Source organism: Gekko japonicus, unplaced genomic scaffold (assembly GCF_001447785.1).
Source record: "Gekko japonicus isolate JY-2015 unplaced genomic scaffold, Gekko_japonicus_V1.1 scaffold1544, whole genome shotgun sequence".
Taxonomy (NCBI): Eukaryota; Metazoa; Chordata; class Lepidosauria; order Squamata; family Gekkonidae; genus Gekko; species Gekko japonicus.
Window position 1 is genome coordinate 144,674 of NW_015173180.1, and position 24,823 is coordinate 169,496.

The 24,823-nt window shown below is 44.3% G+C and overlaps 1 protein-coding gene across 1 annotated transcript in view; it reads right to left on the reverse strand.

Annotated features, from left to right (window-relative positions):
- Window positions 1–24,823, reverse strand: part of LOC107119948 (thrombospondin type-1 domain-containing protein 7B-like) — a 419,856-nt gene that overhangs the window by 114,168 nt on the left and 280,865 nt on the right. Inside the window, 1 exon segment of the mRNA XM_015422578.1 lies at window positions 24,256–24,261. Coding sequence (XP_015278064.1) covers window positions 24,256–24,261 — 6 coding nt within the window.

Consider the following 24,823-nt stretch of genomic DNA (forward strand, 5'->3'; position numbering starts at 1 on the left):
ACTTAGGCCGCCATCACACGGTCCTTTTGATCGAGTTTCACCGCTGTTCCCTCCCACATTTAAGTTTCCTGATCAGACAGGCGAATCCGACTCCCATGCCAAAGCGGGCTCACTCCCGCAATGCTCCCGGGTTTTCCTGCCCCTGGGAAAATCAAGTATTTTCCTGGCACTTGAGCTTTGAATGTGCGATTTCGCCCATCTGGACAGCCATCTTTCACAATGATTGCGATTAGGGCCGTCTGACCGTTCTGTGTGTGTGTGTTGTTTTTTTAAAAACCTTACGGCTTGGAGAAAAGTCCTGCCCACCGTCCCCCGGCATGGAGGCGGCGTTGAAAGTTTCTGGGGGAGGAAGCTGGGGGGCGGGCTGTCAGGCGAGCGGGCTTTGGCATCCGCCCCAGGAGTCCTCGAAACTGCGGCGTTAGGAGGGAGGGAGGGAGCCCCCAGTGCTGGGGAGCGCGCCCAGCTAGCCAGCAGCATCGGGGGGGGGGAGAACTCTTTCAAAGGAGCCTTTTTCTTTTCTTTTCATCAGGCAGTGGCTGGAAAGTTGCTGAGGGGGGAGGTGGGCAGGCAGGGAAGGCGAGCTTGTGGTTCAGGGAGGGATGTGTGAACATCCTAACTCAGAAAAAAATATTCTGGTTTTAATTACATCAGGAACAAATGGCAATTGCCTTGCCGTGTAACCACAGCCTTAGAAACTAAGCATGGAAGGCCTTAGTCACTGTTTGGATGGGAGGCCACCAAAGAATACCAGGGTCATTATGCAGAGGTAGGCAGTGGCAAACCATCTTGCATTGAAAACCCTACAGATTTGCTATAAGTCAGCTGAGACTTGGGGGGGGGGAGCTTACTTTTGCCTTATGCAAACTATTTTGAACTGTGCTTAGTGGCTAACATTACAGTCCTAAAAAGAATTATTATTCCCTTGTAAACCCATTGACTTAGACAAGGGTAACTCTCCTTAAGATTGTACTGTAAGAACTGACCTGAGAACCATCAATTCTCTTGTTGAAATCTGACCTCTGGCAATAGGAGGGCTTCGGCTAATCCATAAAGTAGAACAAAGTGGTAAACAGCCATATTGGCCCTAGCAAATCCAGAAGAAGAAACAAGTCCATCTATCTATATATGTAAAAGAAAGTCCCCTCACCGTAAAGTCAACGCCCAGGCCAAACCAGTGGACCTAGAGACACCAAATTTGGGGAGAGCGCTCCTACCGTGGTGTAGGTGCTCGCTAAGAAGGGATTTTTAGAAATTCGACCCCTAAGTGGGTCAAAAGGGGGAAATGTGCTCCCACTGATTCCTATGTGGTTGCCAGGCAGCTGACTCTCTGCACCCCCCCACTCTCTGATTTGTCAGCTGCAGAGCTCAGCGTTCTGAGGTAAAAAAAAAAAAAGGTACAGGGGACTGCAGAGAGCTAATGACAGTTGAGGAAATCAGGAGTGGCCAACCGCTTGTGAGGTGAAGCAAAGCTGCTGGCCTTGCCTCCCTATGGCTTCAAACATACTCCCCCCTCCTACACCTGACAGGCAGTTGTCTGTCAGGTGCAGCAGCAGTTTCAGGGTGCTTAAAGCCATAAGGGAGATTGCCCCAGCAGTAACATCTTAGTGATCCAGCCAGCCCCGTCTCCACAGTCACTTCTAATACTCTTCCCCCTTCCACAGTGGGCAGGCAGCTGCCTGTCAGGTGTAGGAGAGGAGGTGGGATGCTTACAGCCACTGGGGAGGTTTGCTCAGCAAGATTGCCTTAGCCCTGCTGCTGACCCAGCCTCCCTGATGCCTTTAAGCATAATCCTCCCAGCACCAGACAGGTGGGTGTTTGTCAGGTGTAGAAGCAGGACCAGGGTACTTTAATCCATCAGGGATGCTGCCCCAGCAGGATCACCTTTGCGATGCTGCTGGCCCAGCCTCTCTGATGGCTTCCAACACATTCCCCCCACCTCCTACACCTAACATGCGGTTGTCTGTCAGGTGCAGCAGCAGTTGCAGGGTGCTTAAAGCCATGAGGGAGCCCGTCCCAGCAGTCTACAGAAAGGTCCTTCAGTAGAGGGGAAAAAGTACGTATGTCTCACTTCATTTATTACACTACAATCTTCTCCATTAGAATTCCTACAACAAATGTTACATTTCAAACTTTACATCTTCAGTATTATATCTAGATTTACAGTAGTTAAATACCGTAGCGAAGCACAGGTATCAGGCTAGTATATCCATAAAATACATTTGTAATGCTAGCCCTATTTTGCTTCTTGGATAATCTACCCTCACTTTCAACTTCATATTTTAATATGGGGATAATTAAGAGGTTGTTTTTTACACTATTTTTGTCTGGAAAGTGCTATTTTAAGGTGTCAGTGGTGTTTTCCTGATCTATGTTTTTATGCTAAGCTGGGTATTTTATGTTGGATTTCAACTAATATCTTTAAAAGCTTTTTAAAATTGTTTTTACTTTGTAAGCTGCCTCGGGCAAGTTCCTGGAGAGGTGGCACAAACATTTTCTAAATAACATTATAAATAAATAAATAACAATACTGAACTAATTAGCTGGGGTTGTTATAAGGATTACAGAGATAATGTGGAATTTTTAAAAGAGGAGTATATAGTTTACTATATACTAGCTGCGGTGGCTCAAGTGGTTAAGACGCTGAACTGCAGGCTGTGAAAGGTCAGTAGTTCAGCAGTTCAAGACCCGGGTGCTGCATGATGGAGTGAGCTCCCATCTCTAGTTCCAGCTCCTGCCACCCTAGCAGTTCGAAAGCAAGAAATTGCAAGTAGATAAATAGGTACCACTTCGGTGGGAAGGTAACAGCGTTCCGTGCACCTTGGTGTTTAGTCATGCTGGCCACATGACCATGGAAACATCTTCGGACTCTTCGGCTTTGAAACGGAGATGAGCACCGCAACCCTAGAGTTGGATTTGACTGGCTTTCGAGCAAGGGAACCTTTACCTTTACTATATAGTTTATACATTTTATTCTTTTCAGAGAGTCAATGACCACTCTGTTTTACAGTGACACAGATACAGGAGGTCCTCACAGCTTGACTGCCAGAGGGAGAGAAAGCCCATGCACCAGAGATGGGCCGTCTAACTGCAGGCCAGAGGAAACTGCAATCTCAAGCAGTATCTTCTGCAATGAACTTTCTATACAGGCATAGCTAACAATGGCAGACTCCACTCTGTAATCTCAGTAGTGCTTCAAAACAGATGCTTTGGTATATGAAGCCACGTTCATTATGAACTCAGCAAATGAAAGGTAATTTTAAGAGATTTAATGGTAGAACAAAGTTAATCTGTGTTCTGAGGTTACTTTGATCTGACAAATAATGGTCTATCTTGGACAGTTCTTTTGTTACAGAACTCAATGGTACCTGAATGAGAAGTGAGCACAAAAGAGCTTCGTTTTATTGACTGTACTATAGCGAAGCTTCCCATGTTTCCTGTCTCAACCTCTTCTAAGTGTTTAACATCTTTGGCAAAAATAAAATCACACAGAGGTTTAGGGCTGCCAACTCTGTTATGTATTCAGATGGATTTTGATTACATGGACTGTTATGCGAATTGCCTAATAGAGATTCAATGTTAAGCTTCGCCCTGGGCTAGGATCCTAATGTATCCAATAGGGGCCCTAGCCCAGGAAGTGTCGTCCAATCACGTTACAAAGCGGAATCGCTTGTGATTGGCCTTTATCTCTCCAACCTCATAGGTTGTTATTTGTACAGTGGGTGTGGCTACATTAGCCGGGAATGTTTAAATACAGAGAAGCCAGTGTATATACTGGATGGGTTCTGGCTGGCGATTGTTGTACCGTGTTGGAGAAGTAACGAAGCTGAAGAATAAAAGCCGCATTCTTGCTGAATCACTCTCTGACTCCTTGTTAAGTTCGCGACTTAACAAACTCTATGTCAGGAAACTCTTGAAGATTTGGGGGTAGAACCTGGGGAAGGTGGGGTTTGGAGAGAGAATTGACCTTAGTGAGGTATAATAACATTTAGTCTGCCCTTCAAAGCACCCATTTTCTCCATGTAAACTCATGTCTGTAATTTAGAGGTCATCTGTAATTCCAGGAGATCTCCAGGCCCCACTGGGAGGTTGGCAACCCTACAAAGGCTAAAACAACATCAAAACCAAAAATGTCTGCAACATCTGTGATTTGTACAAGAGTAGAAGAAGAAGAAGAAGAGATTGGATTGATACCCCGCCCTTCACTTGGAGTCTCAGAGCGGCTTACAAACTCCTTCCCCTTCCCCTCCCCACAACAGACACCCTGTGAGGTGGGTGGGGCTGAGAGAACTCTGACACAAACGGCTCTTTTTCAAGGACAGCTGTGCCAGAGCTTGTGACTGACCCAAGGTCACATCAGCAGGTACAAGTGGAGGAGTGGGGAATCGAACCCGGTTCTCCCAGATTAGAGTCTGCACACTTAACCACTACACTTAACCACATGACCAAAGCTTGCCTAAGTCTGATTTAAACCACATTTCCCCACGTACTTCTCATCAAGGCCTGGCGTGATCTGGTCCATGGGGTCACGAAGAGCCGGACTCGACTGTGCGACTGAACAACAACAACCACTACTTCTCCGGTGTTCATTGACACACTTAGGATTCCAACCCCACATCTACTGATGAATTTCTGGTTGGGTCTACACAACTAAGGTGTTGGAGGGGACCTCCTGACTCCTCAAATCCACCACCAAGGTGATGTTTGCGAGAAGTGCTGTCAACTCACAGCTGACTTATGACAATCTTGTAGGGCTTTTAAGGTAAGAAACACTCAGAGGTGGTTTGCCATTGCCTGCCTCTGCACAGCAACACTGGATTTACTTGATGGTCTCCCATCCAAACACTAGCCAGGACTGACCCTGCATAGCTACTAAGAGCTGATGAGATTGGGCTAGACTTGACCATCCAAGTTAGGGAAGTCCCTCCCCACAAGCCTTACCAATTACTTCCCAATAAAATATACATTATATCAAGTGGTACACACACCCTTGAATATATTGCTGGGAGTGGTTTTGATAGTGTCTCCAAATAATCCTCCTATCAAGTCAAAGCACGTGTGATGATGTATACATGAGTTGTACCAAAATCCAATTTAAAGCAGTATAGCAATAGGTGGAAGGAACCCCTCCATCAATTGAAATCTTCCCCCAAATGCTTTCTCCTGGGTTTTTCCTCCTTGCAAGAGTTACTTCTAGTATCAGAGCCTCACAGTTATTAATTAAAGTTAAAGCTTTGTTCAACATGTGGTTTGCCTATAAAATGAAACAATAAAACAGCTAGGGTTGACTAGGATTGCTAAAATAGGATGGTTGTGAAAGAACCTGATTGATGTTTACCTAGTATTTACCTATTGGGTAACAACTTTGGAAGGCCTATCTTAGAAATAACCAAAGTTACCAAAAGAGTTATGTCAAAAAAGGAGGGAATGTTTTAACTTCTATATGTGCCCCCTTTCACACAATACTCAGATGTTTCAAAGTCAAAATACTATCTTACATGGAGCAGAAAATTTTGCTTCGACAAGCCAAATTTCCATCTCCTTGAGCTGTGCTTCTTTTGTATAGTCATGTGACCACTGTATCTCCAAATCTTTCTATTTCCTAGGAACAAAGAAATCATTGAAGTGTTGCTTGAAAACAATTGTTCCTAAGAATGATGGTTGACACTAGTTGCATTATCAACTAGGTGAACATCCAGATGTTGATTCATCCTTTCCTTTTTCATTCATTAAAGTCAACAAGCAATCTTTTAAAAAAGCATTTACATTACCTTGGCTCTTACTCTGAGTAAATGTGTTTTTACTAAATGGTAAAAAGATGGAGACAAACTTCACCAGGTTTACATCAAAGCATCTTAGCCTGCAGCTGTACATTACCATGCAAAGCAAATTCCAGAGACAGGCATATTTTCACCTGCTGCTTTAAGATTGACAAAGTGAGTATGATTCATGGCAAATGAACAATCTGTGTCAATACAGACTGAAATAGAAAAGAAAATATGCAACACAGTTTCATCTTTTATTCATTTATGCCAGTAGAAATGAGAAGAACAGGAACACAGTACATCAACTAATCTAACTGGTCATTTAGGCTTACATTTTGCAAGAGAGACCCCTAAAGGAGTAAAACAAATCTCTTGTCAGAATTCTTCACACATGTCTAAACACAGTTTGTCTATTGTCTTTGTAAGGGACACATAGGAAAGGTGTTCTCAGATGGGACTTTCCCTGCAGTGCAACTACTGAGCACGCTCAGTGGTATTTAAGACTGGGAGCAGCTGGCATGCTGTCTAGTGGCTTCCAGAGTAGGGCTGCCAAACTCCTGGTGGTAGCCAATGTTCCCTCTAAGCTGTGGAGTCCTGTGAGCAAAAATTCTACTTTCTGAGCTACCTGAATTAAAGTGGGGAGCGAGCAATTTGGCTACTGCATCAATCAGTTTGCTCTGGAGTCCTCCTTCCTGAGCTGAGACAAAGATGAGTGAGCTGGAGGCTAAAAGACCATGAGCTAGCTCACACTAACTCAGCTTAGAGGGAACACTGGTGGTGGCTGGAGGTCTCCTAGGATTAAAACTGATCTCCCAGCAATGGAGATCAGCTTACCTGGAGAATTTGTAGCAACCCCCCCCCCCAGTTCAAGGACTGTTACACTGTATATATTTTACTCAGGAGTACAAATTACTCTCCCAATTATTCTTAAAGAAAAAGAGTTGACCCAGCCTCATACATAAACCCCCTATATCTGCACAACCTCGATATAATTGTCATGAGCAAGTTGTAATAATAAAACAGCTTTATCGTGAAACTCACAGTAACAATTAAAGTATTCTAATTTCTAAAGCAATCGCCCACTTTCCTGGAACACGGGGCAGCTGTGCTCTACGGAGCCACAGGTGGCATGTCAAAGAGCTACTTGTGGCTCCCAAGCCCCTGAGTCAAGGTGACATGCAAAATCAACTCCCTGCTTCTTGGCCCTTGCCTAGCACTGATAAACTGGCAAACAAAGCTCATAATCTAGAGCTATCTAGAGAGAAAGCCAAGGAAAGACAACCCCAAAGGAATTTGCTTTGGCTAATGGGAATGGATTGACCCTAAAGAATTGTGATATTGGGGGATCCGCGGTGTCTCAATTTTGGTGCGGCTCAGACTAGCCGCAGTTCAGCCGTCCTTTTCCCTGCCGTGTGGCAGGGACCTCACCGTAACAATTAAATTATTCTAATTTCTAAAGCAATTGCCCACTTTCCTGGAACACGGGGCAGCTGTGGCATGTCAGAGCTACTTGTGGCTCCCAAGCCCCTGAGTCATGGTGACATGCAAAATCAACTCCCTGCTTCTTGGCCCTTGCCTAGCACTGATAAACTGGAAAACAAAGCTCATAATCTAGAGCTATCTAGAGAAAAAGCCAAGGAAAGACAACCCCAAAGGAATTTGCTTTGGCTAATGGGAATGGATTGACCCTAAAGAATTGTGATATTGGAAACATTCAATACAGTTGTAACCAGAATACACAGTCAATTGCATCATTCTTGTGGGTTTTTAAACAGTTGCAAAAAAATTAAATAAAACTATTTGGAATTATGTTGGAATTATGTTAGAATGTAATCAAACACCCCTCTTTTAATAAAAATAAACGTTGGCAAATTTTTCTGGTTAAAGAAGCAAACAGCTTCCCCTATATTTACACATTTCAAAAGAGTAAGTCTGGACTCTGTGGGGCAGAGAGAATCTTTTGGCATTGACATTTGTGATGGAACGAAGAAAAAGGCGATGAGCAAAAAAAGCTGCGCTGCTTACTTTACAAAGGGGGGGGGGGCGGTCCGGGCAACTGCCCTGACAGGATTAGTGGCCTTTGAGTTTCATGGGCTGCAGTCACACGGGGCAGTAGCCATGCTACTGCGACAGAAGATCTCACCGCTACATCTGAGAAGCGTAGAGCTCCCGTGGCTCACCCGAGGCTTCCCGCCGAAGATGCGCGGTTAAAAACTAGTACCTCAGAGGTACTAGTTTCCAGAAACCGCGGGGCAAGGGCGGGCATCTGATCGCGTTTCCGGTGGCATCCGGCGCCCGCCCATGTTCGAATGTAATCAAACACCCCTCTATTAATAAAAATAAACGTTGACAATTTTTTTCTGGTTAAAGAAGCAAACAGCTTCCCCTATATTTACAAATTTCAAAGGAGTAAGTCTGGACTCCGTGGGGCAGAGAGAATCTTTCGGCATTGACATTTGTGATGAAACGAAGAAAAAGGTGATGAGCAAAAAATGCTGCGCTGCTTACTTTACAAAAGGTGGGGGGGGCGGTCCGGGCAACTGCCCTGACAGGATTAGAGGCCTTTGAGTTTCACGATATAACAAGAAGAGTAATAAAAGAAGGAAAGAGTCTGAGGCTGTTCCTTTTTGTTTCTGAACTCTGATCAAGAAAGACAAAGCGAAAGGACCTTGGTATTTGTTGCTAAGACAATGGAATCATTTTCTAAGCTTCTCCTTTTCTGCTGATGTAACACCCAGTCTTTAGCTGCAGTGAAAGGCTGGGGAGGGGGGACCTAGTAAGTGCTATAACTAAACTGGTATTCTCTACATGGGAAGTGCAACAAAGCCATACAATTCTGTCACACATGCCACTGAAGTTTTGTGCTGAGGCAGACACCCAGCTGCTCTGGCAACTCTTAAGACACCACACAGGGACCACATGCCCCTTTTCCTTGAGCCTTATTTGTTTGTTTGTTTGTTTAACTCATTTATACCCCACCTTTCTCCCCAAAGGGTACCCAAAGCAACTTACATATTTCACCTCTTCTACATTTTACCCTCACAACAACCCTGTGATGTAGGTTATGCTAAGCATGTGTGACTGGCCCAAGGTCACCCAGTCAGCTTCCGTGGCACGAGTGGGGATTCAAACCTGGGTGTTCCAGGTCCTAGTTCAACACTCTTAACCCCACTACACCACACTGGCTCCCACGGTTATACCACAGTGGCAGGACTGGGCATCTCCTGGGTGACCTGTAGTACTGCTGCCCATAGCCAGCTGGGTAAGGGTATCAAATCCATTGGTCCCAGTCATCAGGCACACACAGGACTCCACAGTCAGTTCAGCCAGACCTTTGTTTAGTCCTTCAGGCATACAGAGCAAGGAAGTAGCTGACAGCATTCTTCCTGCCTCATGGCTCAGAAATCCCCCTTGCTACTCCATCTGCCATACTTCCATCTTGGCTGACCTGCTGCCCCACTGATTTTCACCTGCTGCCAATGTCTGTTGGCTCGGCCTGTCTCCAGGGTTGTCTTGTCTTTTCTTTTCTGAGCAAGCTTCTCAGAGCTACTTGTGTACTTCTTTCTTCCTAGCCATGCCTCTGGGCTTTCCTCATGAGGAGCACCTCCTGGCCTTGTCCCTGTCACAATCACGTATCAGTTGTATCACACATCCGAGCTGTTATAGAGACATCGACACTCATGCCTGCTTCTGGACCAGTGCTAAAGTTGAGTCCAGTGACACCCAGAAAGTGATTTTGGGGGAAGAATGTGACTTGGAAGCTGTCAAGAAACAGAGCACCATCAGAAGATAGACAACTGACAGGCTTTCCTGAGGAAAGAGATGGAATTTCTGACTATGTTAACAATGTCCTTGTCCCTGCATACCCAGCCATTCAAACCCCTCACAAGCTCTTGTTTTAAGACAGCAGAAAACATGCCCAGAGGCTGTTCTAAGAGGATGACATTTGGATGCTTTAAACCAGAACAACTTATTCCAAGCACATTATCAGCATTCTCAGTCAACAAAAACTGATCTAAGCAACTGCAACAGGACATCTCAGGCCTAGATTCTATGGCAACACTGTCGTCCATATCAAACTGGCATGCCAGATGCTTATCTATCCATTTCCTCTTGTTGACAGTATGCAAACGCTATATCTTCTCCAATGATTCAGCAAAAAGAAGCATTCAAGGAAACAAATACAAGGGGGAAAGTGCCATTTTAAAATGAATACTAACCAATGACGATTGTTGAGCCAGTTGGACCATTCTGTCTAGCACTTGTTGTTGTTCAGTCGCACAGTCGAGTCCGACTCTTCGCGACCCCATGGACAATCTCCCGCCAGGCTCTCCTGTCTTCCGCCGTCCTCCGAAGTTGGCTCAATTTCATGTTCGTTGCATCGCTGTTCGTTACAAGTGCCATATTTATTGAAGTATAACAAATGTGCCGCATTGTTTCTGAAGAATTTATTAACACAGATGCCGCCTGCCATTTGGAGGAGAGCAAATTTCATGCTGTAAATGGTAACTACATCTAAATGAATCAATGTAGACATTTCATCACAAATCATACGGTGCTACAATAACTGTCCTGGTTCCTTGCCAATTCTGATCATGCAATATTGTGCTATTACAGGTGGTTGATAAGCCTCCCAGGAAACTGATATATGACAACCGATACACCCTTGACATGAATACAACATGAAGACTTCTTCAGATCGTTTCCTTTACATTTAAAGCACTAGTTATAAAGTTCAGTCTTTTTTTACTATATTGTCTGCTTAGAGAGGTTTGCCAACTTCAAGGGGAGGCCTGAAGATCTCCTGGAATTATAACTGATCTCCAGACTGCAGAGCTCAGTTTCCCTGGAGAAAATGGCTGCTTCGGAGGGTGGACTCTGTGGCATCACATCCCTGCTGAGACCCCTGCCCTCCTCTCCCCTCCCCTCCCCAGGCTCCTCCTCCAAATCACCAGGAATGTCTCAACCCAGAGCTGGCCTCCCTATACTTAGCCTCTACGGCACATCCCATACCAAGCCTCCTCACCAGGGCTATTTTTGGGCAAGAACGGAGTTCCGGCTGGCTCCCGAGTCGGCCGCGCCCAGCAGGAACTCATTAGCATAATAGGCCACACCCAACAGCAGAAACTCATTAGGATTGGCTACAATTAGGGGTGTGTGGCCTAACATGCAAAGGAGTTCCTGCTACAAAAAAGCCCTGAGTTTTGACCACAAACAAGGTAAACAGAATAACAAGCAAAACGTGGGTGTGGCTGGATAACCACACTTCTGGTAACATGAGGGTGCGGCCTAATGTGCTAATGAGCTGTGCTGTCAGGGTGTGTGGCCAATATGCTAATGAGTTCCTGCTGTTGGGTGTGGCCTATTATGCTAATGAGTTCCTGCTGGGCTTTTTCTACAAAAAGAGCCCTGCTCCTCACCAATGTTTTGGTGCAGTTCTTAAATACAAGGCTTATCTCACAGTATCACATCACTGCTGCTCAACTGCAAATTGACACTTGAAACCTGCAGATCTGTTGAGTTATTTGTACAAACATACCTGGGAGTTTCCTTCATTATCTAGAGCGAGGATTCCCAGTGTGGTGCTCAGGACTACCATGGTGCTTGCTGACACCTTTCCTGGTACCTACCATGTGTTTTTAGAAAGTGGGCAGGGCTAGATGGCACTTTTACCCAGGAAGGCTTCTGATTGGCCACTGTAAATTTGATTGGCTGTGCAGATTTTTTTTAAAAAAAACCACAACAAAACATTACTTTGGCAGCAGCTGTCACCACAAGGATCTTCACTGTGTGACTGACAGTAAGCGGTGGCAGCCATTTTTGTATATGACTCTGCCTCCTGTGGCTGGCAGCCATGGTACGGCAGCCATTTTGTCGCTGTTCCCACTGTGTTGTACCTGAATTCCAAAGGTGCCCAAAGGCTAAAAAAGGTTGGGGACCCCTGACCTAAAGGCTCTGCTATACCAAACACTTTACAGGAAAGTGGTATTCATTTATTACTTGCATAAAGGAAGGCAAATCTTTTCAGGTGATCTTACTATATAATAAGGCTACACATGGTCTTTTGTATAACCGACACAACTGTAAATCTTTAAGTTTTTCCCTGCTACTCTATTTTTGAAAATGTAAACTTCCTTTCTTCATTATTTTTTTCAGATTCAGTGTATTGTGATTTTTAAGAAGACAGATGCCATGAATGAGACCAGAAACTAGCACAAATTCTTGTAATATAGTGTTACAGTTGACATCTGTTCCACTCTGCTCCTCGTGCATGGATCACTTTATTCTGTTTCCAAATGGGATGTTTGTCACTGACTCAACAGTAACCAACTGGATCTTGATAGTAAGGAAATCCATTTCTTCCCAGCATTAATTTTTGATCCTCTCAAAGCAATCAGTTACAACAATGACAAATACCTTCTAGAAAACCACACCAACTAAATCAGGACAACACAGCCTGGCTATTGCTATTTGTATTGTATTTCCATCATACGTTGACAAGTCCCCCAAACTGGATCCCCTTCTTTTGTAACCTGTTGCCATAGAAACTCTTTACATTCATCAAACATCTTGATTGGAAAAACATGCATGGCTGTTGAATCAGTCAAAGCCAATTTTTGTAAGCCAGTTACTTTGAGCTATTATGCATAAATATCATCAGGCTGAGAAAACCAAGGCTCCAAGCCAATTTGCTGTTTATTGTGATGCTGAGAAAGATCTCCTAGCTACTCCCAGAGGGTGCTATGCACTCATAAGCCATTGCTTTGCAGTAACCAAGAGCAAAGGCTTGCACATAAAACACGTATATTCTTTAGATGCTACCATACTGCCAAGGAAGTCAAGAATAGGCTCTAATAATATGTTTTACCAAAACAAAATAAGAATTTTCAAGACAAAGATCATTTTTGTATGCTTGGTAAGCAAGATACTTGTCAAGCAAGATACTTGCAACACAAAAGTGCCCCAAGAACTGGTTTCTTGTCACGCTGGACCAGGCTTGGTAAAGAACCTTTCACCTACTTGACCCTGGTCAGGAGTGCTTCAAGGCAAAGAAACATTTATAAGCTGGGAGAGAGAGGGTTCTTCTTTTCATTTCAGGCTGAATCCTGGTGCTGAGTAACGAGGAGCAAAGATATGTGTGGCCAGGAAATAAAAACACTGTTAGCTAATAGCCTTATTTACAAGGCTATGCTGGTATTACAAGATGGTGACAGGGTTGTGGAGGGGAGAGCATCTCCTAAAAATGTGGCAAAGTCCTCGAAGGCCGCGGTCACACGTAACAGAAGCCACACAAGGGAGACGGAAAACAGACGGAGTTTCCGGGCGCATAAGCTGGGAGAGAGAGGGTTCTTCTTTTCATTTCAGGCTGAATCCTGGTGCTGAGTAACGAGGAGCAAAGATATGTGTGGCCAGGAAGTAAAAACACTGTTAGCTAATAGTCTTATTTACAAGGCTATGCTGGTATTACAAGATGGTGACAGGGTTGTGGAGGGGAGAGCATGTTTCCTGCCCGTGGCAAAGTCCTCTTATATGACCTGATCACCACCTTCCTACATCCCAGAGGTGCCCCACTGGGGGAACTTACATGTACTGATTACTGCATGTATGCTTTCCTTATATAGCAAGGGCCAGCTTCCCGGGATTGCTTCAGGTTAGGAAAATGGTGGAGAGGATAGGGCTCAGGCCATTCTCCTCGCATGCCACAGTCTTTATCTGAATTCTCAGCACTGAGTTCCACGCACACTTCTGAGTCCTTTAGATAGCCATGGATCTATCGTGTGGACTTTGTATGAGCCCTTAAATTTTGGACATATTTAGGGCTGCCAATTCTGGCTTAGAAAATTCCTGGAGGTATTGGAGGTGGAGCCTGGGGAGGGAGCTCAGCAGGGATGTGATGCCATAAAGTCCACCCTCTGAAGCTGCCAATTCCTCCAGGAAAACAGCTCTGTAGTCTGGAGATCAGTTGTCATTCCAGGAGATCTCCAAACCCCACCTGGAGGTTGGCAACCCTACGTGTGATACTTTTGTGCCCATCAAGATCAACTTTTCTATAATCATTTTTTACAAAATGGTGTTCAACTTTTAAGAAATGGGAAGCCAGAATAGGTAATAGCAGGGGATGGGGTAGAGGGAGCATAGAAAGAAAAAGTTTGTGTGGGAGGGGAGAAGTAAGAAATTGCACACAAACACACCCACTGTTAGATCATTCCTTCATGGAAACAATACAATTAGTGGGAAGCTGTAGCTGGTTTCAAGTCATCTTTCTGTTAAGTTGTAATTTTATGTCATTGCGAAAACAATGAAAAACAGAAAGAAAGAAATCACATGGAAAACAGATAAAAGTTATAATTAAAACAGCAAGGGAATCATACAATGCACACCATGCTATTACTTTCATGCAGGACTATTAAAAAATGTTGGCCTTTTTTCTATTATAAAACTGCACCCATCTATACCCTTATTTTTCCTCCAATGTCCAACCTTTTGCCAGCTCATTGTAACGTCCTATCCTCCATCACAGCCAGAAAGGTTTAATTTCATCTTATTATGGCTGTGCCTCTTTATTTTGAATGCACCACATTACACTTGTCACATCTATTTTTTTTTAAAAAAACATTCATTTTAGTATTTACCTGTTAACTACCTGTTGATCGGTATTTTGGCCAAGAATAAATCTCCTTATGCCAAATAAATTCTAAATGGTTTTATGAATGCTGGAAAGAATGGTCTTTTCCTCCACATAAAAATTGTTATCAGCAATGCACTGCTGATTAAAGAGCACAATGAAACACCTGAGGTTGTGTTCTTGTACAAGATTCCTTGGATGAAAGTCCAGTTGAACACAGTGGAATGGACTTGTGAATATATATGCGTAAAGTCAGCCTATAAATTTTTAATTCTGCTGTATGTACCCTTTTCACTTAAAGGAATGGGAATTATAAACAGGCATCTTTAGAAATCATTTTCAAAATTGTGAGTTATCTCCGTCTACTTAATTGCAAATCAAAAGTGGGTTCTTCAGCTGACAGTGAAGCAGTTTCCTTCTTAGCACTGAAAGCCCCTAGAGTGACTACTTTTAATAAATTGTGAAGTAGTTCTTATTTCTAATTTATATTATACTAGTGCCCAAAGGGCCTTTGGTTCATCATACACATACACAATATAGTTACCCAAAAGAATTCCCAGGCTAAATTAAAACAAGCCAGGATATGTGACAATGTATTGCAATGAGAAAGAACTGTACCACAATAATTTAATCATGCACCTTCATAAGCTAACATCCTAGACAATACATTATTTCTGAATTATTTTGAACATTGTTGCAAATATGCCAGATTATGGCTACCCTGATTGGCAGCAGTTTTAAAGCACACGTGAGTCACATATGCGTGTACTGAGAAACAGCTGTGATCAAATGAAGCACAGCAGGCCACTGTGGGAGTCTTATGCAATAGCCTACATGGGCATAGAAATAAGTTTGGGTTATCCTGGATCAAATTTGTCATTGGTTCAACTGCTACACGGAGGTCAGGAACTGGATCACTGTATAGGAACACTTTCCCTTCCATGCATTCAGTGAAAACAATAAGTTGTCTGAATAGGGCTTCTTTCTGCTGTCACTCTGTTCCTCCCCTCTGAGTATGGCTCTGAATTCCAATCAGGTATCAAACAATGGGGGAAGGGATGGTACCTACTTGCCTAGTTTGTAGGCTTGCCATAAGCATCTATCCTGTTACCATTGATAACAGGACAGTGAATATGGATAATCCACTGAGGCATTTCTTCTCTTCATAGGTAAGATTAGATTAAATTGTGGTGCACGTATCTACCAGCAGCTGTCTCCTGTGGTAGCACATCATGTAAATGCAAGAGCATTTTAAATCTTCTTACAACATGCATCTCCACCAATAACACCCCCCCCCCGCTGCCACTGCTTTTGCTTTTTGATGTTCATGTGAAAGTGGGAATGTTTGAACCTGAAAGTGGTAGTGTTTGAACCTGTAAAGTTTTATCTTACTCTTACTACATCAGTTTGGTGTAGTGGTTAAGAGTACAGATTCTAATCTGGGAGAACCAGGTTTGATTACCCACTCCTCCACATGCAGCTGCTGGTGAGTCAGTCACAAATTCTTTCAGAGCTGTTCTCTCAAGAACAGTTCTCAAAGAGCTCTCTCAGACCCACCTACCTCACAGGGTGTCTGTTGTGGGGAGGGGAAGAGAAAGGAGTTTGTAAGCTCCTCTGAGACTCCAAGTGAAAGGCAGAGTATAAATCCAATCTCCTCCTCCTCCTCCTCTTCTTGTTCTTCTTTCTCCAATATCTGCCAGTATCAGAATAGCTACTGTCAGGAGTTTAACTTCCTTAGCAAACTGAGCATTAGTTTAAAAAAGAAAGAAAGGATAATAGTGTTCTTAAAGAGAAAGACCCATAAGACCAAAAGTCCATGCAAGAGGCTAGCAGATGGCTACCTGAGTTTTGGCTGAGGCACTGGCTTACAGCCTGGTGCTAGGGACACTAGTACCAATAAGTGCACAGATGCTCCATGTACAGCAGCAAAATTGGGGAAATAACTCCTCACAGAGAAGTTTTTGCAGGAGCCTTCCTCCCCACTAGGGTTGCCAGGTCCCCTCACCACACCGGCGGGGGGGTTTGGGGGGCATACTGGTATGGTCCCTAATGCAGTTATGTCACCCGGAAGTGACATCATCGTGTCGGTGATGTTTCGCAGGATGCTCTGGTTTGTAGGCAAAACTCTATGGTTTTAGGTCAAATTTACCATAGAGTTTTGCCCTCAAACCTGAGTGTCCCACGCAATGTCCCAGTATAGAAATATTGCTTTCTAAATTCACATGCCTTCTCCTGTGATTACATTCTGATGACAGGCTTTGCCTTATTTCCTGTTGCAAGCCAAATGGTGAGGCCAGACGGCCTGAACAACTTTATAACCCACATTCCTTCACACCTTTATGTTCACACCTTTATGTTAAAAGCTAGACTGTGGGGCTTCACACTAGGCCTCACATGAGTCTTGTCACATACACAATGAAGAAAGCTAGAGGTTTCTAGCCAATCCTATGTTGCAGCTATGGCAACCAACAACTGGCCACACACCCCTATCCACTCGTGATTGGCTGATGGCCACGGCCAGGGGTCCTTTCGTAGAAAAAGAGCTAGGGGAACTCATTAGCATAACTCATTAGCATATGCCACACCCCCTTACATCAGGGGCCCGGCGGTGGACCTGCAAAGCTGGCGGGAGTGCGAGGAAGCCCCGCCAAGGCCCTCCCTGGCCCCAGGCAGGCAGGGGTGGGGAGAGGCAGGGAGGAAGCAACTTACCTTCCCTCTTCTCCTGCCTCCTCCTGGCTGAATGAGGGCTGGAAGCGGGGCGGCCGGAAGCAGGGGGTGGGGCTTCGTCATGTGCCCCGCCCCCCACACCTGACCAGGGGGAACTACGATCCCCCGCGATCCCCTCGAATCAACCTCTGGCCACGGCTAATCATGATTAGATTGGGGTATAATTGATTGATCCCTATGGGAGTGAGTCGCTTAGCTCTTGCTCCCTTCTTCCTCTTGCCATTGTCTGTTTATTGCACCTGAAATGCTGTCTCTTGGGATCCAAAGAGCTGCTTTGTGAAGTGGACCACATGCTTGTGCAAAGATGGGATTTCCCTTTAAAATGCTTTGGACTGTTGGATGTTCTTAAATTTGGTAATTATGAATCATTAATGTGTAGTTAAGGCAAATAGCCCTAGGTGTTTTATTGTTTTCAGTATCCTCTAATAGTCTGTTTGCTATGTTCTGTACTTAATAAAGATCCTTCTTATTTCTAATTGTCTCTGCTGTTGTAACTTCAACTCCAAGGCTAAATCTTGTGGCTGACGCTAACCACCTACGCTACCTTTGTAAGAGTGAATAGTGTGCATCTCTGAGTAGAGCTGCTGATGTGTAAAACCCAGATGCCAACTGAGAGTTTGAATCTCTAATCTCAGGTTGGGGGGGACTATTGAAAGAGATTCTGGTGGCAATTTGTTCTGAAAACCAGAGAGGGTCTAGCCTACCTTGCGGTTCGTTGTTTAATGTGCTAAAAGTGCAGGGTTCCCTCGCATTCCTGGACTGGACTGAGTGGGTTAATCCTGTACAGTCCCCAATGTGATGATGTCACTTCTGGGTGATGTCATCATGATGGGTATGTTGCACTGGGATGTGGCTGTTTGGGGCTATGGTTTCCCTTCCCAGCCAGCTGGCCAGTGGAGGGCTGAAGCCCCAAAAATCAGGGGAACCCCCACCAGGACCTGGGGACTGGCAACCCTACTCCCCACATGGCATTCTGCTACAGGGAACATCAGTTGAGACCCAACTCTTCAAAAACAGTAACGTAGTTTGGCCTTGAACAGCCCTACAATTCTATCACCCATGCCTAGTCTGGGGTAACAGGATCGCATACAAGTCTTAGGGAACACACATTTTGAGAGGGCAGGGCACTGATTGTGATTTAGATGAGGACAAACAATGCAGCTCTCTCAAAAAAACAAAACACCCCCCCAGATCATTAATGAAAGGTAAAGCAGCCATGATTGGGCCCAGAAAATAATGTGAACGTACAGAATACTATCACATTGTTAATGTCACCTTCAGCTAAGCTAGTGATTGGACTTGAGACTGTGAGCATGCTCTGCATAGGCTGCTTTGAGAATTCTGAGGAAAAAGCAGCATGTATGTGAAACAAACAACTGTACAGTGATGCAATGGCTGTAGGTGAATGGTGAATTCTCAGGGAGGACGTTCAGGGACATAGGAACCATTAACAGCTCACGTGTCTATAGACATTTCATCCCTCTGGCAAAATGTTAACGTGTACTATCAGCACTCATTGCTAAATTAAGTGAAAGTGCACTGGAGGATTTGGATGGGAGGCCACCAAAAGACGAGATAGATGGAGAAGCTCTTCTATCCAGTATCAATAGCGCATGATGGTAAAGAACACTGGGGGGGGGAAGAGATCAAGAATGTGCAGTAGGTTGTGCAGGACCTGCTCAAGATGGGTTTTACAAGCCAAAAACCAGTCGTATATTTTCCACCCACCACTGTTGAACAGTGCAGCAAAGAGAAGGGCAGAACTTATGTTCCATGGTGTAATGCTGTGTCTGTATAAAAGCCTCATAATCCTGGCAACATTTCAGGCTTTTGCACAAGTTCTGCCTTACCTGGACACTTCTATGTGGTAAATGATAATAATTCCCACAAAAAGGAGATGAGCTGGTAAACCCATGTCTGGGCTAAATCACTTCAAGCCACAGGTATGGGCTCACATGAATGCTCCAGAAAACAAAATACTATCTTCAAAATAGAAAACTGAGGTTCCGGTCACACTGGCCGGAAAATGCAGGGGGGGGGAGCGTGGCTGTTTGCGCCGGAGGAAAGTAACACGTGGCAGCCCGATCACGTCCTGTCAAGGTCCTGTGGGTAGGCCGTTAGGTGCTGATCACACGGCTATCCTGCAGCACGGCAAAGAAGCAGCGCAGTGCAATCACACCGGCAATCACTAGGCAATCTGGCAATCGCTTCTGTGGCAAACAGGATTTTTTTTTCACACCGAAGTTTGCGCATGTGCATGATCATTTGTGCACATCCTGTGGAAACTTACCCAAAAAACCACCACATCCAGTGTGCGACGGGACATGGATGGGCGCCGGATGCCACGGGATTCAAGCGGAAACGCAATCAGACGCCCGCCCTTGCCCCATGTTTTCCGGAAACTAGCACATCGTATGTGGTAGTTTTTTACTCCGCATCTTCGGCGAGAAGCCACGGGTTAGCCACGGGTGTATTACGCTTCCCAGATGTTCCCAGGTGTGATCGTGCACCGAAAATCTGCCTATCATCCCTGTCTTTAGTGTGGCAACTTCTCCGTGTGAATGGGACCTGTGTTTAGCTAGGCTAGAATCCTTCTCCTTGACATCTGTTTCTTTAGGGTATGTTTTAGAGCAGTTTGCATACATTATCCATATTTATCAGGGGCATTCTCTGTTTTCTGGCACTTATCCCTGGTAATTCATTGTTCCTATTGTGTCTTAATTTCTGCCTGTTGGGAATGGGCATTGGTATTTTGCTATTGTGAACAGCTACAGTTGTCATTATTGAAGGTGCAACTCCCTCCCCAGGGTCTTGAGAACTTAAACCTCTAAGTGTGAGTAAGGAGAGATGGACCATTAGTATCTACTGCATATGCATGCAAATGCACACATGTTGTTAAAGCCTTGACACATATGAACATTAAATACATACCCTACCATTTCCCAATTGCAGATGCTGAGGTATACTTCCACTGTTGGTAGTCTATTTTAGCATAATTATATTTTCTAATGTATCTTAAGAACATAGGAAGCCCCTGCTGGATCAGCCTAGTGGTCCATGTAGTTCAGCATTCTGTCTCACACAGTCACCAGCCAGTTCCTCTGGAGGGCCAACAACAGGGCATAGAAGCCAAGGCCTTCCCCTGATGTTGCCTCCTGGCACTGGGATTCAGAGGTTTAGGCTGAGTTCAGACTGGCAATTTGAAGCGCTAGGGAGTCATGGCAAAGAAGACCCGGAACAGACTGGGAACGGCTTGTTTGCGGTATTCCCATTCACACTGCAGCGAATGAAGCGGGAGGATACCGTGGAGGAAGCGCAAGGGAGCGTTCGCACTGTCGGCCTGCTCCTGGTGGGCTGTTAGTGGCTGTTTCAGCCAGTGCCTATTATCAACGACTGTGGGTTGTTCCTGCCTTAGCAGCACTTGCTTTCACATGTCAGGGAACCGGAATCAACCTGCTCTACACACGGTTTGCTACCACTTTCACCTGGTACTTTTTAAACTCGGGAGGGAAGCGGCACAAGATGGCTTGAGTATGGCTGGGGGATGCCTGGCAGATGTGCCTGTGTGAACCTGCCCCTTTAATCCGCTCCTGAAACGCTCCTGAAACGTTTGGCTGCCAGTCTGAACTCGGCCTTAGTGTCTCTAAATGTGGAAGTTCTGCTCAGTCACGAAGTCAGTAGCCACTAACAGATCTATCCTCCATGAAATCTATCTAATCCTCTTTTAAAGCTGTCTACTCCTGTGGCCATCACTACACCCTCTGGCAGTGAATTCCACATTTTAATCACTCTCTGTGTAAAGAAGATAAACACCTGGCTTTTAAAACAGTGCAGGACAGACTATTGCCTAGTAAATCAATGCAACAGATATAGAAGCAACAGCAATGTACAATAGAAGACCTCAGGTGGTGATACTTGGTAAGAGACAATGGGTGTTACAAGCACAACCCTATTTTCACCTGTGAAATGCCAGAAGCTATTCAAGAAACTGGTCTACCTCCTCATCTACTGTTTCTGAAAACAAGGATAAATTGGTGAAAGAATCACAGCAATACGTTTGAACAGATTGCAGCTCAGCTTCTAAGGTGAAGCAAGAGCTTTGCAGTCTTTAACATTATCCATAATTATCATCAGCTATCCACATTGGTCTCACTAACAAGCAGTGAACAGCCTAAGGTGAAACAGCCCAAGAGGGAAACATGCAAGTAGTTACTCCTGTAAGTAGTGATTAGAATGAAGACCATACTGTCAGGAGCAGTTTTAAGAATTTTGCTTATATCAGGGTGGCACAAATTGGTTACGTTAGAGCAGCCTGCACTATACTGACCTCTGAAACCAAGGTTCAGCAATACAAGAGGGATATTTCTTTTCTTCATTTTTGTAACTGTAAACTTGACGTAATTTATTTAAAATAATTTCTAAGTTTTCTGAAAACACTCCTTGTAGACATGGAACCATGCTGAAGAGACTTCCTGGGATACATATCTTTGGGCAACATTAATCAAAACATGAAAATAAGCTATAATATTGCAGTAGCTACACTGTGGTATTTCATTAAATTGTGGAGTCACGGCTGAGGATCTGACACTATCTGAGAGTACAGAGGGGAAATGTAGGGAGTAGGATAAGGGCGGTACATTCCATTAAAGTGAAATCTCCCCATCCCCTACACTTCTTCTCCCACTCCCCATCTACCACTTGCCACCCCTCCCCCCCACTAGGTATGTGAACCCTCTATGGACTTGGGGTCCCTCCATTTTGGGAGAGTTTATGAGGAGTTCTCCATGTCGCAAAAGGCCCAGCAGCAGCAGAAAGCATGCTGCATGACTGTGCAGAGTCCCCCCCCCGCCATTTAAAGAGCAGGCCCCATGCCCATTGGCACATCTGAGCAGCAAGTGGCTGTGGACTGCCAAGATGAGTTCATAGAGGGGTCACATAACTACCTCTGGGAGGAAGGGGAGTGAGGGAAGAGGAGTGGGGGAGGGGTGGCAGGTGGGAGAGGGGTAGGGTTGCCAAGTCCCACAAACTCACCGGCGGGGGAGGCTCCGACGGCCCTGGGAGCCGGCTCCGGATGTGCACGCGTGTGCGCCGCCAGCACATCAACAGAAGTGACGTGCAACGTTGCCCACGTTGGAGGCATGGCCCCGATTGTCAGGGGGGAAACCACAGAGTTTTCCCTCTGGTGATCCAGGCCACACCCCCACACTGCTTTTGGGGGGGCGGAGTTCCCCCTGGGGCCCGATTCCACGGCAGCGGAAATCGGACCACCAAAGCGGTGGTTTCCCCGCCCCCACTTGGCAGCCCTAGAGAGGGGGTGGATGGGAATTGGGGGAGGAGTGGCAGGTGGGGAAGTCGGAGTGGGGGAGTTCTCCAGGCCTCACCTGGAGATCGGCAGCACTAACACTGAAAGACAAATTTAGAGTCCAGTGCCACCTTTAAGACCAACAAAGGTTTATTCAAGGTGTGAGCTTTTTTGTGTGTGCACACTTTTCAAGTACATTGGAATTGTAGGTAATTTTCAAACTTATAAACAGGGATTTAACAGCAAATGAACATGGAACATGATGATGTTTAAGATATGCAAGGTCAAAAATAACAAGCTAAGGTTATAAGGTTGTAAAGTTGTAAAGCAGTAAATATGTCAAAATAGCAGATAAATGTGTAAAGGTGTCTTTTCTAATTGTGTGAAAGACACCACAAGTTCTTGCAAAGTCCAGGTAAACCCTTGATTTCCAGCACTCATCATCTGCTATTGGTGCACGAACATACAAACAATGGTAGCAAAGCCCCAAGATGCTAATAAACAAGAAACAAAATTACATGGTGTTTACCCTACCCTTTATCTTCCATTACTGAAACCTAATCTCAGTTACCTTCAGAAACACCAGTATCTAAACTAAGCATCATTTGCATGTGAACAAGCTACTGTGAGTGAAAAAGCTGAAATAATATCTCCTGTTTGTACTATGAATGTTGTTCTTCTTTCAACGGAAATGGCACAGCTCAGGAAGAGTGGCTGCTCTAGGATTCTGTTAACAGTTCCTTCCATGTATCAGTTCAGCATTATTGCTCAGTTTCATGTCTCATAATAAAACTCACATGCAACTACCTTTGATAGTTTAATGGACAAATGAAATACATTTAGGGCACCTGTGTGTATTTAACATCCAAGTGCATTAAATTGTCCCATAAAAAATAGCTTCTATTACATTTATAATGGTACCATTATGTGGAAATAATTACACATCCCGGTTTGTGATCCTCTATATTGTTGAAGCTGTACTCCCACTTTTGTGTTTTGCCACAAATAAGCTGTTTAAAAATGTTTAACCCATAATCCACCAAACACTTGGGGCTTGTGAAACGAATGGGAGTTGTGTGGCAGCTATATGTGATTGAAGATGCCCTTAGGGTGCTCTCCAATGCACAATCAAGACATGTGTTCAGTCCCTCACATCAATTTCAATAGACATTTAAATATGCTTCACTTTGTGCTTGAGTGTACCCTTAGGGTTTCACTCTAGTTCACAGCTGTATGTCATAGCCTCTGTTATAATCAGTAGAGTGTTGTATATGTAAGTGTCTGTAGAATTCTAGCCTCTCCCACAAGTCCTAAACACAATTGCTAGGAATTGAGTTCAATTGATTTCAATAATCACCAAGGGGATGCAAACATACAGTAAAACTGAAAGCCCTTCTCGTTCACGTACCAGTTTTTCACATGCAAGTGGAATTTTAAAGTGGATGAGCATGCGATCTGTACATGTACATATCTGAGGTGCTATAGTCCCATGAAAGAAGTATACTATGTGCCTTGTTACACAATTGAATCAGTTCTTAGCTTACAAGCCTTGAAGTTTTCAAAATGAAATCAAATGTTTGTAATCATACAATGAAGAACAGACAGCTAACAATTAAAACCTATTAAACCAGCAAAGTATCTTTAAAGTAACACTGTATCTGAGCAATAAATAAACTTTATTATAAAAAAAATTAATATTTGGCAATTCCTAAGTGGCAAAGTACAATATCCCTGGTTTGAAAAATTATAGATGTAATTATTTTCTTGCTTTCCCCATTTCATAATGGGAAGAATATCTTTTGCAGTTGCCGGAGAGGCAATTATTAGAGTTGGTAAACTTGGGCCTAGCAGAAATTAGTTGCACATATTTCATTAGGACATCTGGAAAAAATAGTAAAGCAGTATCTACTAGTTGGTGCTTCAAAGATTTTGGCCAGTTCATCATATGCTGCAACAAAGTCAGTGATCATGTCAGGGGGGGAAAGGTGATAATATTCCACTGTGAATCTATAAACTGTCAAAGCGTCAAAAGACTCTTTTGCCCAAAAAACCTTCAGTGAAAAGGGGGGGGGGAATTCCCAAAGCACTGTTAGGAATAAAGGAACAGGAAACCAGCCATTTGAATACTGTAGAAGAGTTAAACACTTTCTAGGAAAATGTTTTGTATGGAAATATCCTAATGCAATTATGTTTTTCAACAGAGATTGTCCATCAAATAATACTGTCATATTTGTCTGTTCTGCACTCCTGGTTCCAATGTTGCAAAGAACTGTGAATTTTTTTCATACCTGCTTACAGCTTCTTCAGTGCTTACTACAGTGAGGAGGAGGAGGAGGAGGAGGAGGAGGAGGAAGAAGAAGAAGAAGAAGAAGAAGAAGAAGAAGAAGAAGAAGAAGAAGAAGAAGA